The sequence below is a fragment of the Zootoca vivipara genome, chromosome 10, assembly GCF_963506605.1.
Source record: "Zootoca vivipara chromosome 10, rZooViv1.1, whole genome shotgun sequence".
Lineage (NCBI taxonomy): Eukaryota > Metazoa > Chordata > Lepidosauria > Squamata > Lacertidae > Zootoca > Zootoca vivipara.
The window spans coordinates 70,333,847-70,357,921 of NC_083285.1; the positions used below are offsets into that span (position 1 = coordinate 70,333,847).

At 51.4% G+C, this 24,075-nt stretch overlaps 2 protein-coding genes across 7 annotated transcripts in view; one reads left to right on the forward strand and one right to left on the reverse strand.

Moving 5' to 3' along the window:
* The window catches only part of SHANK3 (SH3 and multiple ankyrin repeat domains 3), a 425,727-nt gene extending 414,711 nt beyond the window's left edge, over window positions 1–11,016 (forward strand). For 5 of the 6 annotated variants that reach the window (XM_060279323.1, XM_060279324.1, XM_060279320.1 and 2 more), the window contains one exon: window positions 1,828–11,016. In XM_060279323.1, coding sequence (XP_060135306.1) covers window positions 1,828–2,371 — 544 coding nt within the window. In that variant the 3' untranslated portion in view covers window positions 2,372–11,016. The remainder of the gene's footprint in view (window positions 1–1,827) is intronic. The other variant, XM_060279326.1, reaches the window with a different exon arrangement.
* Window positions 11,017–17,151: 6,135 nt separating this feature from the next.
* MAPK8IP2 (mitogen-activated protein kinase 8 interacting protein 2) overlaps window positions 17,152–24,075 on the reverse strand; it is a 46,768-nt gene continuing 39,844 nt past the window's right edge. Inside the window, exons 9-12 of the mRNA XM_060279308.1 lie at window positions 23,519–23,638; window positions 21,770–21,840; window positions 20,593–20,691; window positions 17,152–17,375 (exon numbers count right to left, since the gene is read on the reverse strand). Coding sequence (XP_060135291.1) covers window positions 17,303–17,375; window positions 20,593–20,691; window positions 21,770–21,840; window positions 23,519–23,638 — 363 coding nt within the window. The 3' untranslated portion in view covers window positions 17,152–17,302. The remainder of the gene's footprint in view (window positions 17,376–20,592; window positions 20,692–21,769; window positions 21,841–23,518; window positions 23,639–24,075) is intronic.

The window sequence follows — 24,075 nt, forward strand, 5'->3', positions numbered from 1 at the left end:
TTGTGTGTCCCAGCCCCTTTTCGTTTGAACAGTTCAGGGTCATTCGCAAACTTGACCACCTCACTTCTCCTATATCATTTATGAACAAGTTAAAATGCACAGGTCCCAACACGGATCCTTGGGAGACTCCACTTCCTCCTTCTCTCCATTTGGAGAACACTCCATTTATTCCGACTCTCTGCTTCCTGCAACTTAACCAATTCCACGTCCACAAGCAGACCTCTCCTCTTTTTCCTTGGCTGCTAAGCTTACTCAGGAGTTTTCAGCAAGGCATTTTGTCAAAAGCATTTTGAAAATCCAAGTACTCTGTGTCCAGCGAAAACACTCCTTGACAAACTACTGTAAAAAGTTAATGAGAGGGCACTTAACACTCGCAGGAGCCCTGCTGCTTCTGCTTCAGCAAAACTTGCTCTTATCAATGCTTGGTAGTTCTGCCTTTCATAATGCTTTCTACTATTCTTGTTGTTGTTGTTGTTGTTTAGTCGTTTAGTCGTGTCCGACTCTTCGTGACCCCATGGACCAGAGCACGCCAGGCACTCCTGTCTTCCACTGCCTCCCGCAGTTTGGTCAACCTCATGTTCGTAGCTTCGAGAACACTGTCCAACCATCTCGTCCTCTGTCATTCCCTTCTCCTAGTGCCCTCAATCTTTCCCAGCATCAGGGTCTTTTCATGAGAGTCTTGTCTTCTCATGAGTTGGCCAAAGTATTGGAGCCTCAGCTTCATGATCTGTCCTTCCAGTGAGCACTCGGGGCTGACTTCCTTCAGAATGGATAGGTTTGATCTTCTTGCAGTCCATGGGACTCTCAAGAGTCTCCTCCAGCACCATAATTCAAAAGCATCAATTCTTCTGCGATCAGCCTTCTTAATGGTCCAGCTCTCACTTCCATACATCACTACTGGGAAAACCATAGCTTTAACTATACGGACCTTTGTAGGCAAGGTGATGTCTCTGCTTTTTAAGATGCTGTCTAGGTTTGTCATTGCTTTTCTCCCAAGAAGCAGGCGTCTTTTAATTTCGTGACTGTTGTCACCATCTGCAGTGATCAAGGAGCCCAAGAAAGTAAAATCTCTCACTGCCTCCATTTCTTCCCCTTCTATTTGCCAGGAGGTGATGGGACCTACTATTCTTACCGGGATCAAAACGAACTGGACAGTTATTTCCCAGCCCCCCTAGATCCTGTTTGTTTGTTTTTTAAAAATGTTACAGGGGCCAATCTTTGGAACAAGCAACATATTTTTTTTCTTAGAAAGCCAGCAATTACACTCTAGGGTGGATAGCAGAAAAGCAAGGAGGCCTCTCCCTTGGCCAAATCATGTTTCCTTGAAGATCCACCCGCTGTGCAAATCTCTGCTGCATGTCAGGCTCCTCAGAGATGTGGGTGCCCTAGTCAGGATAGACTTCCTGCTTTGGGCTTGTCCAGGACGTCTTGATCTCTGGGGAGATTTGGGGGCTAGCAGGAGGAGATTCCCCGGACCATCCTAGGAAAGGCCAGCGATTCAGAGATAGGAGGTGCACATTCTAGAGAACTACCTGAGAGATTTGTCCCTGTGACTGGACAAGACGAGAGCCTGAGGCCTCTGGGCTTTTGACTGCCATGGGAGTGGGTGAGGTAGAATCTGCTGTGGGCTCTGCAGAATCACAACCGCCCTACTCTCCTGTGTGGATTGTGTGCTTGCGTATGTGTGTGCTTGTGTGTGTGTGTGTGTGTGTGTCTGTGTGTGTGTGTGTCTGGTGTCTGAGGACTTCTCCCTCACCACTGCCTTCTCTCTCTCTTTCTCTCTCTCTGTCTCTCTCTCCGTGTGTCTGTCCAATTCTCTCTCCGCAGACTTTTCAGTAGTCTAGGAGAACTGAGCACCATTTCGCAGCGCAGCTCGGGCACCACCTACACCGTCCGTCCCGGCAGCCGCTACCCTGTGACCCGCCGCACCCCCAGCCCGGTAAAGCCCACCCTGGATAGGACAGACCCGCTGAGCTCCGTGCGTCCCTACGGGCTCACCCCGCCCACCATCCTCAAATCTTCCAGCCTCTCCATCCCGCACGAACCCAAGGAGGTGCGCTTTGTGGTGAGGAGCGTCAGCGCCCGGAGCCGGTCCCCGTCCCCCTCGCCTTCCTCGGGGGGCCCCCTGCACGCCCTCCACCCACCTCGGCCCTTCATGCAGAAGCCCCTCCAGCTGTGGAACAAGTACGACGTCGGGGACTGGCTGGAGAGCATCAACCTGGTGGAGCACCGGGACAAATTTGAGGACAACGAGATCGAGGGCACCCACCTGCCGGCCCTGACCAAGGAGGATTTTGTGGAGCTGGGGGTGACGCGGGTCGGGCATCGCATGAACATTGAGCGGGCGCTCAAGCAGCTGGTGGACAGCTGACCGTCCTGGGCGGCGCTGCTGGCCGCCACCGCCGGGGCCGACCCCCCAGAGGGTGGAGTGGGGGCAGTTCTACCCCTAGACTAGCAAACAGGAACCAAATGGCTTCTCTTTCTACTCTGGCCACTGCACTGAAGGGCGGGGAACTGGCGAGCGCCAACTCTCTCTTTCCCTCTCTCTGACACCCCAGGGTGGGCTGCGGTCCCTGGCACCCATGCAATCAGAGCCATGATGCCTCGGAGGGGAGCAAGAATGTTGCATGAAGATGCCCTGGCTTGGCCCTTTCGTTGGGCAGGGTGGGGAAGCCTGGGCTGTAAATCGCTTGAGGCACCTTTCCCCAAGAGAGTTGCTGCAGGACAGGGGGGCAGAAAGGGGTGCTCCTCCCAAGATTTTGCACCCATGTGGAGCATGCTAGCATAGGGTGGCAGGCAGGTGGCACGGAGGAGGAAGAGGGCTGTTTAGCAGGACAGGAACCCATCAGTTTAGGCCCGCTGGGTTGAGGCAGGTGGAAATGGTGTCCCAGAAGAGCTCTCCGCTAGCAGCCATTGCTGATTGTGGCTCTGGGGTGTGGCTTCACTGGCCTTTCCAGAGGTCAGTTGCCAGCTCGGAGGGATCTTTATGGCCAGGTGCGCATCCTGCAGGTCCCAATAGACCACCATCAGTGGCTGTCCCCTGGGGATTCCCGGGAAACTCAGCAGAGCGCTGGAGCTCTTGCTGGACAGCAGCTTCTGAGCGGGGACAGCGTTGGGACAGGCCCAGGGCGCACTCTCGGAGCATTGCCCTGGCCACCAGGAGGGCAGGAAAGGAGACCTTTGCCCTAGGCTGCATCAGCAGCCCTATCTCCCCCATGCAACATACTTACATATTGCCCCCAAGAAGGTCGTCTCATTGCCAGGAAGACCAGAAGATTGCCAGGAAGACCAGGGGGAGAGAGAGAGAGAAAGGGAGAGTGAGAGCGCAACACTCACACAGAGAGAGAGATGAGAAGGACCTGCCTTTTTGAGGACTCTGTTCCTTTTGCCCTGGTGAGAGGGGGACTGAAGTCGCATGGATAGGAAAGCATGTTTGGGGCATCCGAGGGAGGCAAGTGGGGAACCCAGCAGCTCCTGCTTTGCCAACGTTCGTGGGGGAGGGAGGGGAGGTCACGTTTTCTCTGGGGGGTTGTCGTGGGGACGCGTCGAAGGGAGTCTCTATAATCTCTGTGCATTTCCATAGATCTGCTGGTGATCCGAGCGAGGAGGTGCCAGCGCCGGGGGGATCCCGCCCGCTCCGTCCTGGTCACTCATCTTTTGCATCTTTTTAATCAGCTATATATTTGAAAAGGAAAAAAAAGAACAAATATCTATATATCTATATCTCTATAGCCACCTTGTTTTGTTATGGTTTACTAAAGCTATATCTTGCTAGAGGAGGAGGGGTGGGGGCCCTCGCTGCTCCTTCCTGCAACACTTACGGGAGTTTTTAGTGACTGACAATGAATGTGACGAAGAAAAAGAAGAAAGAGAGAGTCTTTTTAAAAGCTCCTTTCGGGCGCTCTGAATTTTAAAGAATTGCCGGGGTTGGGGTGGGGGTGATAAAAAAAAAACAAGACAACTTTGCACTTGGTTTTGGGGACACACCAAGTCTTCCATTCTTGCTGGGCAGAGCTGCAGGGCTGGTCCTGGGAGTGGCCACACCCCCCCCCCAAAAGTGCCCCTGCCAATCTGTTCTTTGCTGGGGGGGAGAGAGATACACCTAACCTTGGAAGTCCCAGTTGTGGAGGCAGGAAAAGTCAGAGGTAGAGCCACACCTTTAGGAAAGCGATTAGGCTGTGGGTGGTCGCAAAGCCCCTTCCCCAAAAATCCAGGCCCAGGTGCTGGAGGGGGCAGCCCACTGAACTGGGGCCAGGTAGGAGGTTCGCTCTACCTATAGGAACACCCTGGCCATCTGGGGATTGCACCAACCCTCTTGTTGGTCTCTGCTAGTGAAGGGGGCTGCAAACCAGGGGGCTGCCACAGCTGAAAGGAGGGGTTGTTGCCGCCTGTGCAACTGGGTGCCTCTTATTCGGTCAGCTGTGCTCCTTATGCACTCCATCTGGCCCTAACTGCACAGCTGGAGGTGCAACTCTGCTCCCACCTAAGAGGCAAGGCCGCCCTGAGCTGCCTTCCTCCAGCACCCTGAGCTTGGAGGGGGACCCCACACTTTTTTGCTGGCGACACACTTTTCATACTGCCTTCCCTCTTTGGGGCCTAGAAGGAGGGAGTGGGTAGCTCTTTGACCAGAGAAAGCCCACTCCCTCAGATACGCTTCTGCTCCACCTGTGGGTGCTGATCTCCATATCCTTTTATCATTCCACCGTGGCTGTGTGTAGGCCCTTTGGCCCAGTCCATGCAAGAATGGTTGGGAATGGTTCCCCTCCAAAGAGGGTAGGGGGCTTTGGGAAGCAGACTGCCAACTCCCGTGTCAGTTTCCTCTGTAAAAGGCATTACTCATAGCTGCCAAGTTTTCCCTTTTCTCGTGAGGAAGCCTATTCAGCATAAGGGAAAATCCCTTAAAAAAAGGGATAACTTGGCAGCTATGGCATTATTTCTTCTGGTGCTAGAGGGGAGGAGAAGGGAAATCCTCGCCAACCCTCACACATCTCTGAACTTTTCGGAGTTTATTTCAGTAGAGGAATGGGCAAGCTATCAGAGAGCTGGCCAGTCTCCTCACCCCAGGGCATCCTCGCTTGCAAACTGCTCCTGCTGCTGGGCGAGGGTGGGGTTGCTGTTCCAAGTTTCTTCTCTGTAGTCAAGGCTTAGGGCAGAGCCTGAGGGGCTGGGGGGCTCTCCCTCTGCCCTTTCAGAGCAGCACTCTGCCACCTGGGATTAAATACTTGCCTAGTAAAAGAGAGTACCAAGTAGAATTGCTCATTTCTCTGGTGGGGGAGGACTGTGTGTGTGAGAGGGGGGGGGAACCAACTCAACATCAGGAAGGATTTGCACCTGTGTGGACTTCCGTGCCATAGAGCTCTTAAAAGCACAGGAGCCTCTTCTGAGCTTCAAGGGGACTGTCAATTCTACCCACAGTGGCCCTTGCACAGTGATTGCCCCTTCACTGCCTCCGTAGCCATGATTGGAGGGAAGGCATTCGACTCACTTGAATGTGCAATGTGAATTGCACACTCTAGCTCGCTTCCTCCCTCTCACTCACACACTTTTTCACAATAGTGGGAAGTTAGAAAGATGGAACAATTGTGCTCCATCCAAAATTTCGAACCTATGGAATATATTGTAACACAGAAAAGTTTGGCTTAACACAGGTGGTGGTTCCCTCCCGCCGCTGCCGCCATTGCCCCATTTCTCAAAGTTATGTGGGGGGTTTTTTGTCTGTCTTTGCCTTAGCTACACATTTCACTTTTTCACATCTGATTTCTAAAGAGCACATTTGAGAAAAGGGGAATATGAATTGACCTGGTATATTTGTAATCCTTCCAAGCTTGTTCCAAGACTGTAACCTGTTTTACACCTGCTATAAGCTGAATCGTGCTTTCTGCTACCCACAGCATTATCTGAGCACAGAGCATAAACACCATCTTGGCACATCATGGTCCATTACCCTAGTGCTGAATAGTCGAGCGTTTATAGCACCATCTGTGTGGGTATCGAGAAGCAAATCCCACTGTGTTCATTAGAGCTTACTCCATGGTGTGTGTGTGTTTAGGATCGTGGAATTAGTCAGGTATCAGTTTCTCCTTTTCAAACAACAGGACGTTGGGCTATGAAATGCGAAGCCACATCACCCAGCACTGAGAACTACCAGCCCCACAAAACACCAGGTCATTGTTGCCATCTCTGTCAATCCAGAATCTGACAACTGACGCCCTACTTTGTTTGGAATAAAACAGACGTTTGGAAGAGAATTGGCGTAATTCACGTAGGAAGATAAGGCTATCGGTCGCTAGTAGTCATGGTGGCTCAGCTTGGCTCGGCTCCCACAGTTGGAGGCAGCAATGCTTCTGGACACCGTTTGCTGGAAACCATGGGAGGGGAGAATGCTCTTGTGCTCTGCCCCTGCCTTTGGGCTTGCCAATGGGGCATCTTGGTGGCCACTTTGAGAACAGGATGCTGGACTAGATGGGCTACTTGCCTAATCTGACAGGCCTCATCTTCCATTCCTACAATCTAGGCAGGAAACAGGGCATTGCAAGGTGGCCCTGATCCAAGGCATGGCCAGCATCACCTCTGACGTTGCTAAAACCTAGGACCATTTTGTTGTGCAGAGTCCTAACCTGGTGCTCTCCAGAGGCCTTGGCCATCCTACGGCAGCACTGGTGGGGCTAGTTGTACTCCGAAACATCTGGAGAGCACAAGGATAAGGAAGGCTGCCCTAAAGCACAAGCATGCGCTGTGTTCCAACATCCCACCACCATAAATTGTTCTCTGATGCTGCCACCACCAGATCATACCATCTTAACATTGGTTTGGCATCGGCATTCATTGCCTGTTAGCGAAACTGTCCTCAGATACCCAGCTGTGGAATGACAATAACCCGTATACATTGCCTTGGTCTACCTAACTCTTGCATCATCTAATATGTGCTCCGTGCATGCCTTGCTGTGCTTCCCAAGCCCTTTATATTTGGGTACTCTAGCTGCATGCGAATATACTGCGACTCAAAGGGTTTTGCAGGTGGCACCTCATGCAGCAATTCTCTCTCTCTCTCAATGCCTTCTCTGGTATCCGTTTGCATTTAAAGGCGGACCTACCCGAGTCCCACTTGCCAAAATGAGATGTAAGCCAAAGCACAACCATCCTTTGAAATTTGCACTTCTACAAATTTCGTAACGTAGTGTTCTCCAACCAAGTAATGTGTGTAAAGATGTATGTGCTAGGTAGGGTAAAGTGTGCATAAAATGTGCTTGCTATGCCTAAAATAGCATAAGAAAATTGGGGGGGGAATAGCTTTCGGAGGAAAATTGTATACAAAAATGTGTTTGCATTAAAACGCTGGTGAATTTTCATGCAGACTTCGTTACTGTTTTATAAAAAAAAGAAGGCATGATTGAGAGATTTGCTCGTTCCCTCGTCCTAACCCATCCTCATGCTTTATCAGTGTCTCATTGATCCCGTTCCACCCCCAAACCCCTCCCCTCACCATCAAGCCACCCACCACTCCCCTGACCAGAAGGTGCCTCTCTGCCTTCCACATTGATGCAGGCCAAGCATGTTCTGAGAAGGTCGTCTGCTCCCATCACAGCACTTCAGAGGTCTGGAGAATGGGCAGCATGAAAGGTCAGGCGCTCTCCTCTCCCACCAGCTGCCCTGCGCTTGCCTACTTCCGTCCACCCCAATAACTCACCCTGGCCCCCACATCACCTTTGCCTTCACAGTTAAGTTGCATGCCAACCCGTTTAATGCCCAACCTGGCCATCTGCCATCGATGCTTTAGTTGACATTCCTGCATCACGGGGGGGGGGGGTAGAGGATGCTTGACGTCTCTTCCAACATTTCAGTGCTTTGGTCACGCGAGGGGATTGTTTCTGCTGCCTTGCAAGCCAGAGATGGCATTTGGTTCTCCAAGACACCCCAGGCCCACAGTAGTTCCACCGAGGCAGCTACCTCGGTTGCTTCCCTCTAATGTCTCGTACCAGTTGCTGGAAACCACAGGAGGAGGGAGAGTGCTCTAGTGCTCAGGTCCTACTTGGAGGTTAACTGCAGGCATCTGATTGGCCACTGGGAGAAGAGGATGCAAGACTAGGTGGGCCATTGGCCTGATCCAGTAGAGTCACAGTCTCATGCCTGGTAACCCTACAGAAACGAGTGCCATCTCCAGGTAATAAGGGGGCACCAACCATCCCTCTTTCCTTCTGGCTTCTGCTCCATTGCGCTGCTCAGTCCCGCTGCATGCTTGCCAAAGTTCGTTCCAACTGCAAGCCTACATTTTCCCCCCATCATCCCCACCCTGCAGCCCAGCTAGTGCCTCTCACGTGGGCAGAGAAACGGCGACCATTTTCAGCCCGCTGCTCTAGAATGGCTATGGGCGCCTCACTCGATGGAAACTGACTGCCATGCCACCACCACCCTACTCCCTCCCTCGTGGTACCTGCCGTCCGTGAGACCGGTTGGAGTCTCTCTGGTTGTCTATTTGCCTGAGTGCAGGTGCCTTGTTGCAGCCCGTGCTGCCTGCCGTGGGCTCTGGGTCTCTGTCCCTTCCGCAGCTGCTTCTGGGACGACTCAAGGAGACCCTGCCCGCCCGCCTGCCTGCACACAGCCTCATCCCGCAGATGGAGGCTTGAAGACTGCAGAATGGAACTTGTCTGCAGGAAGTTCACTCTAGGACTGGGAAAGCTGGACGCCTTCTTCCTCCCTCCCTCAGGAAAGCTCTCTGACCCTGCAACGCTTCTGTCCCCTCATCATGAGGGCTGGAGAACTGCAGGGTTCTTGCTTCCTGCTGCTCGTCTCGAAGGCCAGCTGAGCCTCCCCTTGCGCGGAGGCTGCTCAGCTTCCTCCCCACTAAAGCAGCTGCAGCCGTAACTGTGTTTGCGAACACTGCGTGATCCCCTCGACGCTCAGCCCGAGGCCTTGCGCCTGAGGCCATGGGGACACCACGGCTAAGTCCTGGTCAGGCATAGCACAAAGGAAAGTGACGCCCAACCGAAATCCTGCACCTGCCACATTGTAACCTGATGCTGGACCCCCTCCTTGATACTGGTTGCTGTCCACCTCATTGTGAAGACATTCGAATCCGATGTAGACCACCTAAGAACATCAGAAGAAGCCTGCTGGATCAGGCCAACTGCCCATCTAGTCCAGTATCCTCTTCTCGCGGGGCCCAGAAACTTCCCTGTGGGGGAGACCAGGAAGCAGGACCAGGAAGGGCAAGAGCGCTCTCCTCTCCCATGGCACCCAGCAACCTTGGGCGCCCAGTCCAGAATGTGCTCTTGTAAGGTAGCAAATAGGGAAACGCAATGTTGAGTTTTGAGCCAGTGAACACAAGGGCTGAAGGAGACTTTAAATCATTTCGTCCCTCCTTATGTTCTTGAATTGAACTCCCGGCTCTCCCACTGACCCCAAACAATATAGAGTCCAAATGCTTGGCCAATGCACCCGCCAAATCCTATGGGAACACTTCAGAAGCCTCCCCTTTTTGCAAGATTAATACCCCTGAAATAAATACCACCCAGAGTTTGGGCTGTCTCAGGCTGAAACCCCTTTTGTGCGTTTCCCATGGAGTAAGCCCTACTGAAGTCAATGGGACTTGGATCCGAGTCAACATGCATAGCTGTCCACCGATCCTCCAGCAGGTTAGATTCGTGATTTCAGACTTGGCAACGTGTCTTCAGTTCTTCACATTCTCCTCATTTTCACTTTTTCATTTGCGCAGCTGGGAAGGTTAAAGGCTCCATCTCCCTCTCATTACGGGGCATTGCTCATCGTTTTGACTCTGTGTTAAGTTGATTGCAATGCAGCTGCTAAAGTAGGACCATTGCACAGAGCAAATGGAAGCTCTGGTCAGCTGAGCTCTGTCTGGCTGTGAGCACAAAAAGTGTATTGTGGGGGAAAGGGGTGTCTCTCTGAAGCAGCCCCTTTTGATCCGGCCATAGTTAAAAGAGTACAACGCTACTTCCAAATGGTATTCACGCCAAATGGGTGGGGTATAAATAATAGCATTATTATTAAATTATTAAGAGAGTTTTCTGGGCTGGGAAAGCTCGCCTGGGTGGGAAAGCTTAGAAACAGCATCCTTCTCCAGCCCTTGCCTCCAGCAGGAGCGAGAGATCAGGGGCACAAGGCCCTCTTCTCCTTTGATGGGGGAGACCTGAAAAAATTCAAATGGCCCACCCTCAAATGAAAAGGGCCAGGGAGAACAGCCAGAGGCAGCAAGTGCCCTTGGGCGACATCTTGCTTCCCAGGCCTTCCTTGGACAGGCTGCTTTTAGGCGGGCTGCATCCAATATGGAGTTTTCCCACTTTGGGCAAGAGGGATTGACAGGAGGGGGAATCCTGAAGGACCTCTCATTTGTGGCCTGAGATGGGAGACAAAAGGAGAAAATTGCCACAGGCTGTGTCTCGAGTTCCTTGTTCCGTAGCCTCATGAGTCTCCCATGTGAGTCTCGTGCCATGTAAGCGGGGAAGAACCGCTTTTGTGGTGTTCCTTTCCAAGATGGCAGCTCTGCAGAGGCCCCTGACAGCTCGGTCGCTTGACGTTCCCTCTCTGTTTCATTCCCAGCTGAAGCAAAAGGACTCTGGCTGGTCTCTGTAGATAGATCTGTCTGGATATTATCCTACCCTCCTGGGTGAGGTGACCCCAAATCTCTCTCCAGGGCATTCCATTCCAAAAAGCCATTTCGGGGAAGGCAGGGAAAAGGAGCCTGACTAGGACATCTTAAGTGCGAGGGTCATCCTGGGAACCAACCCCGCCCCCTCCCCAGTATTGCAGCAGTGGGGGGGGGGGGCGCAGGAGGCGATAACAGCAGCTGCACACGGAGCTAACTGTGATTTCTCATTGGCTTCTCAATGACTTTTGTTACCTTCTGTACAAAATTGGGGACAAGGTTTTATTTTTTGTTGTTGCTCTGGAAATATTTTTATTTTGTTTTCAGGGTGTTGGGTTTCGGGGTCCTGACTCAAATCTATCACTTCTCTGTACTCCTCCATCTCTAGACTTTTAAAGCAAGCGAAGCATCGCCTCCCCCCCCCCCCCGGCACCTTGCCATTATCCCCCCCCCCCCCCCGTCCGAGGTGAGACGCTGTTTTGGCTGCTGCCCCAAAACTTAAGGGCGGTTTTGAATTGTCCACAGAAGAGGCACACCCACCCTCACCCAAAGCAGCTCCCGGTCTCACCCTCCCCTGTCTGTCACCCCCCCCACCCCACCCCACCCCCACCTACCCCACCCCACCCACCTGTGCCCTTTGGTTTCTTTGATTGTTTTTTATTGACAGGGTCTCTTTGACTTCACCCCTTATTTTATATGGATTTCCTGAGGAGATCTCTCCTTCCACAGAGTAAGGGAGTGGGGGGGGAGCTCACACACCTCCCGACCCCTGACCTTGTGATACGCCCCCACACACAGAGAGATCTATGTTTCTATTATTATTATTATTATTATTATTATTATTATTATTATTATTACAATTATTATTATGTAATAAATTTATAAGAAAACTTTTGGCTGCTTCTTAGCTCTTTGTTCCGTCAAGGGAAGAAGGATATAATCCTGTGCGTTTTGTACGCTGGGTGAGGTGCGGTCCAAGGGGTCGTCCTAAATTTGCATATGCAAATACATCTATGCAGACGTTGAGACAGACAGTGCGGTGTAGTGGTTAGAGTCTAGTGCACTACCAGGGCCTGGTTCAAATCCCCCCTACTCAGCCATGATGTTCACTGGGTGATGTGGGAGGCCAGTCCCTGCCTCTCAGCCTAGCCTACTTCACAGGGTTGTTGTGGGGGGACTGTGAGGACATCACCCAGGCCAGGTCCGTTTCGGGGGCCTAATGCGGCCTGCATTAATCTGGCCCCTCAACAACTTCAACCCTAAAAAAAAGCTCAACAACTTTGGGGTAAAATCATAAAAAAGCTAAACAACTTCATTCCACCTAAACATTAGGAAGAACAGTAAGAGCTGTTCGACAGTGGAATTTGCTGCCAAGAAGTGTGGTGGAGCCTCCTTCTTTGGAGTTCTTTAAGCAGAGGCTTGACAGGCATATGTCAAGAATGCTTTGATGGTGTTTCCTGCTCAGCAGGGGGTTGGACTAGATGGCCCTTGGGGTCTCTTCCAACTCTATGATTCTATGATTCTAATCCTAAAAAAAGATTAACAACTTTGGTTGGCCCTCACGGCCCTTCACTTCATCAAATCTGGCCCTCTTTGTAAAACGTTTGGACACCACTGACCTAGGAGACCAGGGTTTGAACGCCCACTTGGACATAAAGCTCTCACTGGGTGACCTTGGGTCATAGCCACTGCCTCCCAGCCTGGCCTACCTCAAAGCAGAGTTGTTTGGGGGATTAATTGGGATGGGGGGGGTGGAGAGTCATGCATGCCCCCTTGAGCTCCTTGGAGAGAGAGGTGGGGTGTACATGCCATGAAACAAACAGAAATGGTGACTATAAACTGAAAGCCAATACAGAGAGTCAACACCTTATGAGGAACAGTTGAGGAAGATGGTGAGAGGTGATGGTGATAGCCATCTTCAAATATCTGAAGGGCCGACCCGTGGAAGACACAGCGGGCTTGCTTTCTGCTGCTCCGGAGGGTAAGACCCAAACCAATGGATGGAAATTACAAAGGAGGAGATTCTGACCAAACATGATTAGGACGAACCTCCGGGAGCTAAGAGCTGTTTGCCTGTGGAGCGGACTCCTTCAGACTCCCTTTCACGGGAGGATTTTAAGCAGAGGTTGGATGGCCACCTGTCAGGAATTATTGAGTTGTAATTTCTGCATTGCAGCTGGTTTGACTAGGTGACGCTTTGGGTTCCCTTCTACGATTGCTTCTTCTGCTGTTTTGTTAGGCTGGTTTGTGGTCTGAAGGCTTGGGCAGTGATCCTCGTAGAAATGCGAGGAATAAGTCGGATGCAAAAGGCTCCGAGATGAATCTTGCTTTCTCTCCCCTAGCAACAAACTCTGCCTGAGCCAGGATTGGTTCAGGCATGAGCTCCCAGCTGCAAACCAAAGAGGCTGAGTCTGTTGTGCAAGGTTTCTAGATGTGCTTCCTGTTCCTTACTCGGGAGTAGCAACAGGTATTTCCAGCAGTGAGTAGTTTAGCACTGCAGCTGCCTTTTTGACCTAAAAGGATCATTGTGACCTCTCTTGTCCATAGCTGCCAAGTTTTCCCTTTTCTCGCGAGGAAGCCTATTCAGCGTAAGGGGAAATCCCTTTAAAAAAGGGATAACTTGGCAGCTATGCTCTTGTCAATATGGACTAGCAGCTTGCAGACACACACACAGACCGCTGTCAGAATCGAGAACAAAGCAGGGTTGCACATATTAGCAGTAGGGTTTTCAGAGAAGGGTGCCTTCCCCAAGCTGTTTTGAACCACATTCCATCAGATGTGGCCACTGGTGGGTGCTATAAATTCAAACTATCTAGAGGAAGGCATAAAGTTATAAACTGGCGATTTTTTTCTGGGGGTACGCAGGGTTACACATGCCCCTAAACATTTTGTGAATCCTTGTACTTTTGTCCATTTGCTGTATTTATTTCCCCCAAATTTGAACTATAAAATGGTGGTTTTCTTGAGTCAAAATGAGAGAGCCCCTAAACACTATTTTGGGGTGGGGGGGAAGCACTGTTATAAACTAAATAAAAAAGGGGGACCCAGGGCAAGTCTACCCAGCCATCCCCCACCCTTGGCATGGGCCTGTCTGGAGGGCATCCGTGCCAGGCTGCTATAGGCTGGGACTGAATTTGTGAATTGCAGGTGGGTTGTGGTGACATGAGAAGGGATCCAGCAAAAGGCCGCAACAAAATGAAGCGCCTTCTCGGAAAGGCCAGCTTCTGCTTGCAACGCAACATGCATCTAGCCCTGTCCCATCCTGTGCCCCTGGCAGGACTTCCTTGGCAGCCTCAACACATGGAGCTGCCCTTGTAAGGACATAAGAAGAGGCTGCTGGATCTGGCCAATGGTCAACCTGATCCAGGATCCAGCCAGGTCTGGGAAACCCACAAGCAGGATCCGAGCACAGTGTGGTGTAGTGGTTAAGAGCAGTAGCCTCGTAATCTGGGGAACCGGGTTCGCTTCCCCGCTCCTCCACATGCAGCTGCTGGGTGACCTTGGGCTAGTCACACTTCTCTGAAGTCTCTCAGCCCCACTCACCTCACAGAGTGTTTGTTTTGGGGGAGGAAGGGAAAGGAGAATGTTAGCCGCTTTAAGACTCCTTAGGGTTCTGATAAAGCGGGATATCAAATCCAAACTCTTCTTCTCCTCCTCTTCTTCACAAGAGCCCTCTCCTTTCTGTGGTTTTCCAGAAGCATTGCTGCTCCAACTGTGGAGACAGAGCAGAGCCATTGTGGCTAGAAGCCATGGATAGCCCTCTCCTCCTCCAGGATTTTCTCTCACCCTCTTTTAAAGTCTTCTAGGCTGGTGGCCATCACTGTCTCGTGTGTGAGAGAGTTCCATAGTTTATCTAGGCAGTGCATGAAGAAGAACTTCCTAAAAATCTGTCCTGAATCTTCATTGGGCATCCATGAGTTCTAGTGTCGTGAGAGAGGGAGGAGAAACTCGCACTTCCCCAGTGCCATCCTCCAGCGTCAGGGTTGACCCTGAGGAGTCCCTCTTTCCTGTTCTCTTGCTCCCTCCTATGCTCAGGTTGTTATTGTTATTGTTGTTGCTGCTGTTGGCACCCACCTGTCTTGAGAGACAATGGAGTGCGCCTCCAGGGGTGAAGTTGCAGCACTCACTGTGGCTGCAGAGAATGGTAACTTATAACAGCTTCCTCATGTGTTGTTTCTGCGGTCTTAACAGCATTGAAGTGGCCTCTCTAGGGCACAAGGCTGGTGTCTGGGACCATGCTGAGGAGGACTGCACCGAGGAGGGATGGTGGGAGCCACACACACACACACACACACACACACACGATCCTGAATCTTCCCAGGACTGCATAGATTTGGAGCAGTGGTTTGCAGAGGGGCATAGTTCAGAAGACAGAAGCTGGGAAATACTGGATGGGAAACAGCTAGGAAAAGACAGCATTTGTCCACCCCAAGGTCGAGAAGAGCTCAGAAAGTCTCGGAACAGAAAGTGCAGAGGGTACAAGCTCAAGTTACAAAATGTAGGAGTGACATAGATTAATAGGGATGGAGGGGGTGTGCACCTTAATTGGGAGCACCGCCAGTTCTAGGGAAACACGGTCTTTTGTCTCTCACTGTGATTATTAAAGAATCTAACTGGTAAGACATTCCTTTCGTTTGATCTTATTTACTGCCACGGGGGAGGAAGCTGATCCCCCAAAGCCTGACAGCTGGGCAGTGTGTCTGGAGGCCTTGGGCTGCCCAGATAACAAGACCCTCACCCTTTTGGGCTCGCTGATGTAGTCCAAAAGAAAGCGGAGCAACGGCACCAGCTTGGCTGCAGGAGTTGCCAGAAGTGGACGTACAAAGTGCCAAATTCGGGACTCCACTCCGCTCAGGTTGTATTATGTGTGGAAATAAAACCATATATCCTAAAGACGTCAGTGTCTGAACCGCACCTTTGTTCCAAGGAAAACAAACCCTGGGTGTAAGCGCCGTGAACTCCTGGATTCTCTCACCACCCAGAGATCAGGGTGATGCGTCACAATAAATAAATATATTAATAAAACAAAAACGGAAAAACAAGACAGAGCAGACCAAGGCACAACATGTGGTGACACCAAGCGTATATTTTATTGAAAGACCAACTCCATTCCATGACAAGGCAGTGAGAAGGGAGGGCCTTTGAACCAGGGTTTGTACAGGTCACTTCGCTGCTCGGTTAAGGTTACGGATAAATATCGTCGTTACATACACGGACAGCAGTGAGCACTACGTCAGTCAGCTAGCACTGAGTGGAAACAGGCGGGGCTGGCAAGCAAAGGAGGTCACCAGGCACAGCAGTGGGGGGGGGGAGCGAGGCAGGAGGCGGCAAGGATAGCTGTGGCGGGCACGGGTTGGGGCAGGCGGGTGGAGAGAAGGCCAAGAAAGAGAAGAGGGCGCCTGAGCCGGACAAGCAACCCCCCCAGATATGCTCTGATTCAGCGACAGAGGAAGAACGGCAAGATGGCAGCGCGGGGGAAGGACAGGGGGCTGCGGGCGAGACCACAGCTGGCCATGGGCCACGGATCCAGATCAATCGCCCCCCTGCCCCATCCTCCGGGGGAATCCGCCAGATTATGAATGGTCGGTGCTGCGGGGCATCTTCACTCCCACCCCTCCGCAGGCAGGACAAGCCATAGGAAGCTGGCACATCCTGAGACCACTGGCCCACCGAGTGCCCCTGTGGGATTTCAGGCAGGGAGTCTCTACCAGCCCTGCGTGGAGAGGCTATCAGGGATGGAATCGGGGACCTTCTGCTTGCAAGGGGGGGCAGCCTACCAGCTGAGACCTGCCCCACAGGTGCTCATCGCTCACACACACACACCCCAAAGGCCCCCTTTCAGCTCCCAGCACCCCACCCCCCATGCAGCCGGTTCCCCCTCCCGCAACCCTGGCAGGGTGAGTGATAGCAAGGGATGCAGATTTTGGAAAGGGGGGGTGGGGGCAGGGTAGTTTCCTATGGCACTGCCCCCCCATCCAGGGGGTGGCAACGGGGCAGCCCACTTGGCAAGCATGGAGCTGAGGCAATGGGGGCCGAGAAGCAGGGAAGGGGGAGTAGAGTGCCCTGGGCCGGGGATGGGCGCATACTCTGGAGGGGCCGGGGAGGGGGGTCCTTGTTCCCTCCCCTCCCCCTCCCCCACACACACCTCAGACAGAAGAAAGGAATTTAGCCTGGAAGCAGGTGGGGTTATGGGAGCTCCCCGCAACCCCAGAGTGTGTTTCTAGAGGACCAGGATGGGGGACAGAGTGATGGTTACCCCATTGTGCCCCAAGCCTTCCTCCCAGCCCCGGAAAAGGGGGGTGCCATGCAAAGGCTGGAGCTTTCCTGGAAAGCGCCGACTCCTGGCTCCGCCACTCCCTGCCAGCTCCCAAATTCATCCTCTAGCCCCATCGCTGGTCTCAACCTGCTTCAAGGAGGAAGGCTCCCTCCCCAGAGATCTGCTTCTGGGTGTTTTGGGAGAGGGGCTCCGGGAGAGGGGGAGGGCAGGTGGAAGCTCCACACAGCCAGCACCTGCCGCCCTCCCCATCTCTCTGCCCCCTCACCCCCCACCCCACCCCTCCCCTCTGCTGCAGCAGGGTGCTGGGTTGAAAAATGGTGGCATGGGTGGTGTCGAGGCTGGCGGAGTCGAGGATCGTGGGGCACACCGGGTCAGAGTCTCTGGAGGGGGTGCGGAAGCTGGAGGCTCTCTGGGCTCAGGTCCTACTCCAGGTAAATGTCTTCTGTGGGGCAAGCAAACTCCAGGTGCTCTTGGTAATATTCCTGAAAGGCGCGGCTGGAAGGGGAAGGAAGGAAGACCCGGAGTCAGCACTCATGGGAGCAAAGAACAGAATAAGAACTTCCTGGATCAGGCCATTGGCCCAGCTAGGCCAGCATCCTGTTCTCACAGAGGCCAACCAGGTGCCCCAATGGGAAACAGCATGCAGGATCCGAGCATCGTCATCATCATCATCATAGTTGCAGGTAGGTAGCTGTGTTGGTCTGACGTAGTTGGAACAAAATAAAAAAATTCCTTCCAGTAGCAACTTAAAAGGTAAAGGGCCCCCTGACCATCAGGTCCAGTCGTGTCCAACTCCGGGGTTGCGGCGCTCATCTTGCTCTACAGGCCGAGGGAGCCAGCGTTTGTCCGCAGACAGCTTCCAGGTCATGTGGCCAGCATGACTAAGCCGCTTCTGGCAAACCAGAGCAGCGCACGGAAACGCCGTTTACCTTCCCGCCGGAGCGGTCCCTATTTATCTACTTGCACTTTGATGTGCTTTCGAACTGCTAGGTGGGCATGAGCTGGGACCGAGCAACGGGACCTCCGACCTTCTGATCAGCAAGCCCTAGACTCTGCGGTTTAACCCACAGCGCCACCTGGGTCCCCTACAGGTAGCAACTTACAGACCAACTAAGTTCGTCATTGCTATGAGCTTTCGTGTGCAGGCACACTTCTTCAGAATTAATAATAATAATAATAATAATAATAATAATAATAATAATAATAATAACAATTTGTTATTTATACTCCACCCATCTGGCTGGGTTTCCCCAGCCACTCTGGGCGGCTTCCAACAAAAGATTAAAATACAATAGTCCTTCAGATATTAAAAGCTTCCCTAAATAGGGCTGCCTTCAGACGTCTCCGAAAAGTCTGGTAGTTGTTTTTTTTTCTTTGACATCTGGTGGGAGGATGTTCCACGGGGTGGGTGCCACCACCGAGAAGGCCCTCTGCCTGGTTCCCTCTCCGCTACTGAGGCTTCCAGCAACTGGGATTCAGATGCGCTTCTGCCTCCGACTGTGGAGACAGGGCAGAGCCCTCCTATCCTGGCTCGGGACCCTCAATAGTCCTCTCCTCCTCCCAGAATTTGCCCAATCCTCTTTTAAAGCCATCTAAGTTGGGGGCCATCCCTGCCTCCGGTGGGAGGGAGTTCCACAGTTTAACACTGCACTGTGTGAAAAAGTTTTTTTCTTTCATTTGGAATATTCATTGGATGATCTCTTTGGGTCATGATATTATGCCATGCGTAGTTTTTATAAGAAGAACGGCAGATGAAGTTAGTGGATTCTGCTGAAATGGCCAAGAAGAAGAATCAGAAATCAAGAAGGCCAAAATTTGAAGAAGGAATGGGGAAAATTTATAACTTATCTTGAAGGCCATTGTAAACAGTTAAAATCGTTAGTAGGATTGGAATAACACTTGTAGTTTCAGGGAGAATTTTGGACACGATGGAGATGTAAAAGATTTTGATCATCATAAAAGATGCAGGAGGAGATGGTTAATAATAAGACCCACAAAGGGGAGGATGGAAGTCTAGGAGATTCCTTGGAATCTTATTTTGATGATTTATGTTTGATATATTTCTGTTGATTTGAAAAATCAAATAAATATTTTTTTAAAGTGTTTTCTTTCATCCAGAATCTTCATTGGGTGATCTCTTTGGGTCATTATATTGTGAGAGGGGGAGAGAGAGAAAATCCCCTATTCTCTCAGCGCCACGCATAATTTTATAAATGTTCATCATGTCACCTGTTACTTGCCATTTCTCTAAGCTAAAAGGTCCCTTGATGATTTGAGTTGCCCTCTTCCAGAGCCAGAGCCAGTATACAGTACTCGTAATCTGGGCAGCTGCTGGGTGACCTTGGTCTAGTCACACTTCTCTGAAGTCTCTTAGCCCCACTCACCTCACAGAGTGTTTGTTGTGGAGGAGGAAGGAAAAGGAGAACGTTAGCCGCTTTGAGACTCCTTCAGGTAGTGATAAAGCGGGATATCAAATCCAAACTCTTCTTCTTCCAAACTTTCCCCAACTCTACAGCATCCTTTTTGAGGTGAGGCAGAACATCCCCGTAATGTGTGTACTGGAGAAACCTGGCCTGAGCTTGCCCCTCTCCCCTTAATGGGAGGGGGGGGTCAGTCATTGGCATCATCCGAACATGGGCGATGGATGCCATCTCAGGAGCATAAGAACATGAGAAGAGTGTGCTGGATCAGGCCAATGGCCCATCTAGTCCAGCATCCTGTTCCCACAGTGGCCAGACAGGTGTCCCAATGGGAAACCCACAAGCAGGATCAGAGCACAAGAGCATCACTCTCCCCTCCTGTGGTTTCCAGCAACTGGGATTCAGAAGCATTTACTGCATCCAATTAGGAAGGACAAAGCACATTCAATTTCAAGTGTTGGTGCTGACCTTGAAAGCCCTAAACAGCCTCGGCCCAGTAGACCTGAAGGAGCGTCTCCACCCCCATCGTTCAGCCCGGACACTGAGGTCCAGCTCCGAGGGCCTTCTGGCAGTTACCTCGTTGCGAGAAGTGAAGTTACAGGGAAACAGGCAGAGGGCCTTCTCAGTGGTGGCGCCCGCCCTGTGGAACGCCCTCCCCTCAAATGTCAAGGAAATAAACAACTATCTGACTTTTAGAAGACATCTGAAGGCGGCCCTGTTTAGGGAACTTTTTAATGACTGATGTTTTAATGTACAGTGGTGCCTCGCTAGACGAATTTAATTTGTTCCATGGGTCTTTTCTTATAACGAAAAATTCGTCTAGCGAATCCCATAGGAATGCATTGAATTTTTTTGGATTTTTCTTTTTTTGCCCATAGGAACGCAATAATTGAATTTCAATGCATTCTTATGGGAAACCGTGATTCGCTAGACGAATTTTCCGTAAAATGAATTCGTCTAGTGAGGCAACCTCCACTAGAAAAAACCTTTCGTTAAGCGGAAATTTCATTAAGCAGGGCATTCGTTAAGCGAGGCACCACTGTATTTTTAATCTTTTGTTGGAAGAGTGGAAACCCAGCAAGATGGGCGGGGTATAAATTATTATTATATTATTATTATCCATCTCTGTCAAGTGGCCAGGAAGGTCATCGGCTGGGATCACGGCAGGTGATAGAACTCGGCCTTCCCCCAAATGGTGCTCTCAATACCTTGCCCTGCTCCCATCAGTCCACAGCCCAAAACCTCCAGGGGGGGGCTTGTCCCCAACCCGCTCGGCGACCCCCTCCACTCACCCAACGCACTCTGCAACATGCCGCATGGACTCCTGGGAAACGAAGACGTGGCAGGCAAAGCGACTCAGCACGGGGTGTTTTGTGATGAAGCCAAAGTAGCTGGAAGGGAAGTGGGAATCATAGAATCATGAAATGGTTAGAGTTAGAAGGGTCTCAAAAGGTCATCACTGCAGGAAGCGGTAGGACCTCTCCAGCCAGACATCTTGCAAGGCCCACCCTCTGCTGACCATCTCGCATACATCACAGTCTGTCTGTTTTTTTAAATTTTAACCTTATTGGCAAGCAACATAAAAGAACATAAAAATACAATAAAAGAAGAAATAGATCATACATTTCATTACACGTTACAGATATATCATTTCTAATTATATCTATTAATATTAAATTAAAGACGTAAACTAAACTAGAAAGAGGAGAAAAGAAAAAAGAAGGAAAAGAAAGAGGATATCAAAGTGAAAAGAAAAAGAGAAAATAACATAGCAATATAATATTTTAATTCATTAAAAAAAAACCTTCCACTGCTTTTCCACACAGCATTCATTCATTCTATTTGTCTATTCTGCCTCTTGATAATGTCCAATTTTAATTTTCTCATATAATAACCTAAATTTACTCATTCTTTTTATTTCCTGCAGGGTTAGTCTAGACCAAGCATCCCCAAACTTCAGCCCTCCAGATGTTTTGGACTACATTTCCCATCTTCCCTGACCACTGGTCCTGTTAGCTAGGGATCATGGGAGTTGTAGGCCAAAACATCTGGAGGGCCGCAGTTTGGGGATGCCTGGTCTAGACACAACCATGTTTTTGTTCCCAGACCTAATTTCCCTAAGTATTCATTTAGAAAGTCCCATTGTTCCTGGATATTACCCTTTGATTTTTGCCAGATTAGATCCGTCAATTTTGCCAATTCTAGATATTCACATAAGTTTTAAAGGTAGCTCTAAAATTTTAACGTAAGAATATAAGAAGAGTCCCCAGGCAGTGGTTTGGGGTGTCAGGAAAGAGCAGGCAATGGAATAGTTCTTTTTCTCTGCCATTGCTGTATTTTTGCGGCCAAGGAGGGGATTCCTGGCTGAGGTGCCACAGCAAGGAAACCTCATGCCCTGGGGGCAAGCAGCCCTCCTGCCCTGCCCCCGGAGCCGGGCTTTTCCCCTAGCGGCAGGGGGGTGCAACTCACCAGCTGTTGCGGGGGTGGCAGCCGCAGAAGGAGATGTTCTTCATCTGGAAGAAATGACTGCAGCGCTCAAACTGGAACGAGAAGAGGGAGGGCTTAAAGGACACCCCAGGAAGAAACTCCCCCCCCTCAAGGCCTTGTCACAAGGGGCTCCCGAAATCTTCAGCAGGGGTACCACTGGAAACTCCTGGGTATCCTGACCGCTGCCCCTAGCCTCCCTCCAGCCTAGAATCATAGAACCATAGAGTTGGGAGATATCGCCAAGGGCCGACAAGTCCAAACCGCCCTGTGATCTTTGGATGAAGGGTGTTTTGCAGAAAACGGTTTGAGTGAGTTTCTGTTCATTGGAAGTGGAGCATGTTCCAGAAGCAGAGCAGAGAAGCCTAATTGCTTACACAGGAGCTATGGACGAATGCCGCATGCGGCTGCATTTTGTACAGAATGTCCTGGGAGATTGAAGTGTTCTCCTACTGGTCTCTCTGTCTTGTGATTCCTGATGTCAGATTTATGCCCATTTATCCTTTGGCGTAGGGTTTGGCCTGTTTGTCCGATATAGAGAGCTGAAGGGCACTGTTGGCATTTGATGGCATACACAATGTTAGGAGATGAGCAATTAAATTGGTCTGAGATGTTGTTGGGGCCAGTAATGGTGTTGTCCGGGTGTATGTGGCAGCAAAGTTGGCATCTGGGTTTATTGCGGGCTCTGGTACCAGTGTCCATGTTAAGTCTGGTGGTTGTATTATTGTGGGTGAGGAGTTGTTTAAGATTGGGTGGCTGTCTGTAGGCAATGAAACTCTTTGACTAGCTAACATACTAACTCTGTGAGTAGATCGCAGTCTCTTGGGAGTTTGCCACCCAGGGACCAGTAGCTTAAATGGGCTGTTCTGCATATATTGCAATCGTTATGCTTCATACCGTCCATAAAGAGCTAATGGCCTGGACTGCTACTGTGTCTTGAGCGTTATCTTTTAGAGAAAGTGCCACTGGTAAGAGCCACGCGTAAACTAACTCTGCCGGAAGTGATTTATGCCAAGAGGTAAAGGCAATAAAACATCACAAGGAAGGAAGAAATGAGACCTCTGCAGGGATGAGCAGAGGAGATTCCTGCAAGTAGCTGAGGGGAGGCACCTGGGTCTCAAACTGGGTGCTCAAACCCCTGTCCCCTGCAATGTGGGTCTATCACACCATTCCTCCTCCTTTGTAGGACTGAGCCAGAGGAAAATGGGGCAGAAGCAGTCTCCCCTTCCCCCAGTGGGGGAGGGCCGTGGTGCGCCTCCTGGGGGCACAGCGCACCTCCCGGAGGAGCATGGCGCACGTTCCGGGGGTGGGGTGCACCTCCCGGAGGGGCGTGACACACCTCCCGGGGCGTGGTGTGCATTTTGGGGGCGTGGTAGGCACCCGCGATGGCGCCCCTTGGAGCCCGCCGCTCGGGGCGGCCCGCCCCCACCGCCCCTATCTTCCTACACCCCTGCCTTCCCCCTCTAAATCCACTTCCCCGTTAGGGCCCTGACAGCTGCACCTGCCCCTCCTTGTCCAAGTTCTCCCTCTGGGCAGGGGGCTTTTCCGACAGAAGCAGACTCTGCCAAGTGAGACCACAGGCATGCAAGTCCACACTTTTGCAAGTGCCCTGAACACATCCTGCCTCCTGCTCGGCCGGGCACCTCGCCAAAGTCTTTGGGAATGTGGACCCCAAAGGCCTTCTCAGCTGCCCAGGCCACCCCAGTGCCGCCGCCTCCTGCTGCTGCCGCTCACCTCCTCGTCCCGGCTGTACTCATTCACGGTCAGGATAAGCTTGATGCCCTGCAGGCTGATTTCCAGGTCGCAGGTGGCCGGGGGTCTCAGGTGTACCGTGAGCTTGCGGGTGGTAGCAATCTGCAAAGGACAGAGGGTGGTTGTGCATGCAGGGGTGCAGGTTCAGACGGGAAGGGGTCCCCCGAGTTCAAGGGCGTATCCCAAGGGGAAAGGGCAAGGGGACATCGCACCAGGCAGATGCGATCCATGAGAGGCAGTCAAGTACAGCATTCCTTGAAATGCTAGAGAAGACATGCGAGGGGATGTTTAGTCCAGCCAGTCAAAACTTCCTGTTCCTCCTGGCTGGAGCATCCTTCCCTTTGCATGTGATGGAAGGTGGGCGTGACCTTACCTGTCCAGGTAACAAGAGGACGAGTCACGCAGCACCCTTCCCTCTTTTTGACTTCCTTCTTCATTTGACTAGCTTCTAGCTAGGACTGCTCTGCTAGCTCTCAGCTAGCAGAAGCACTGGGATTATTCCCCCCTATGGGGTAGATCCACACGTACATATTTGTAAC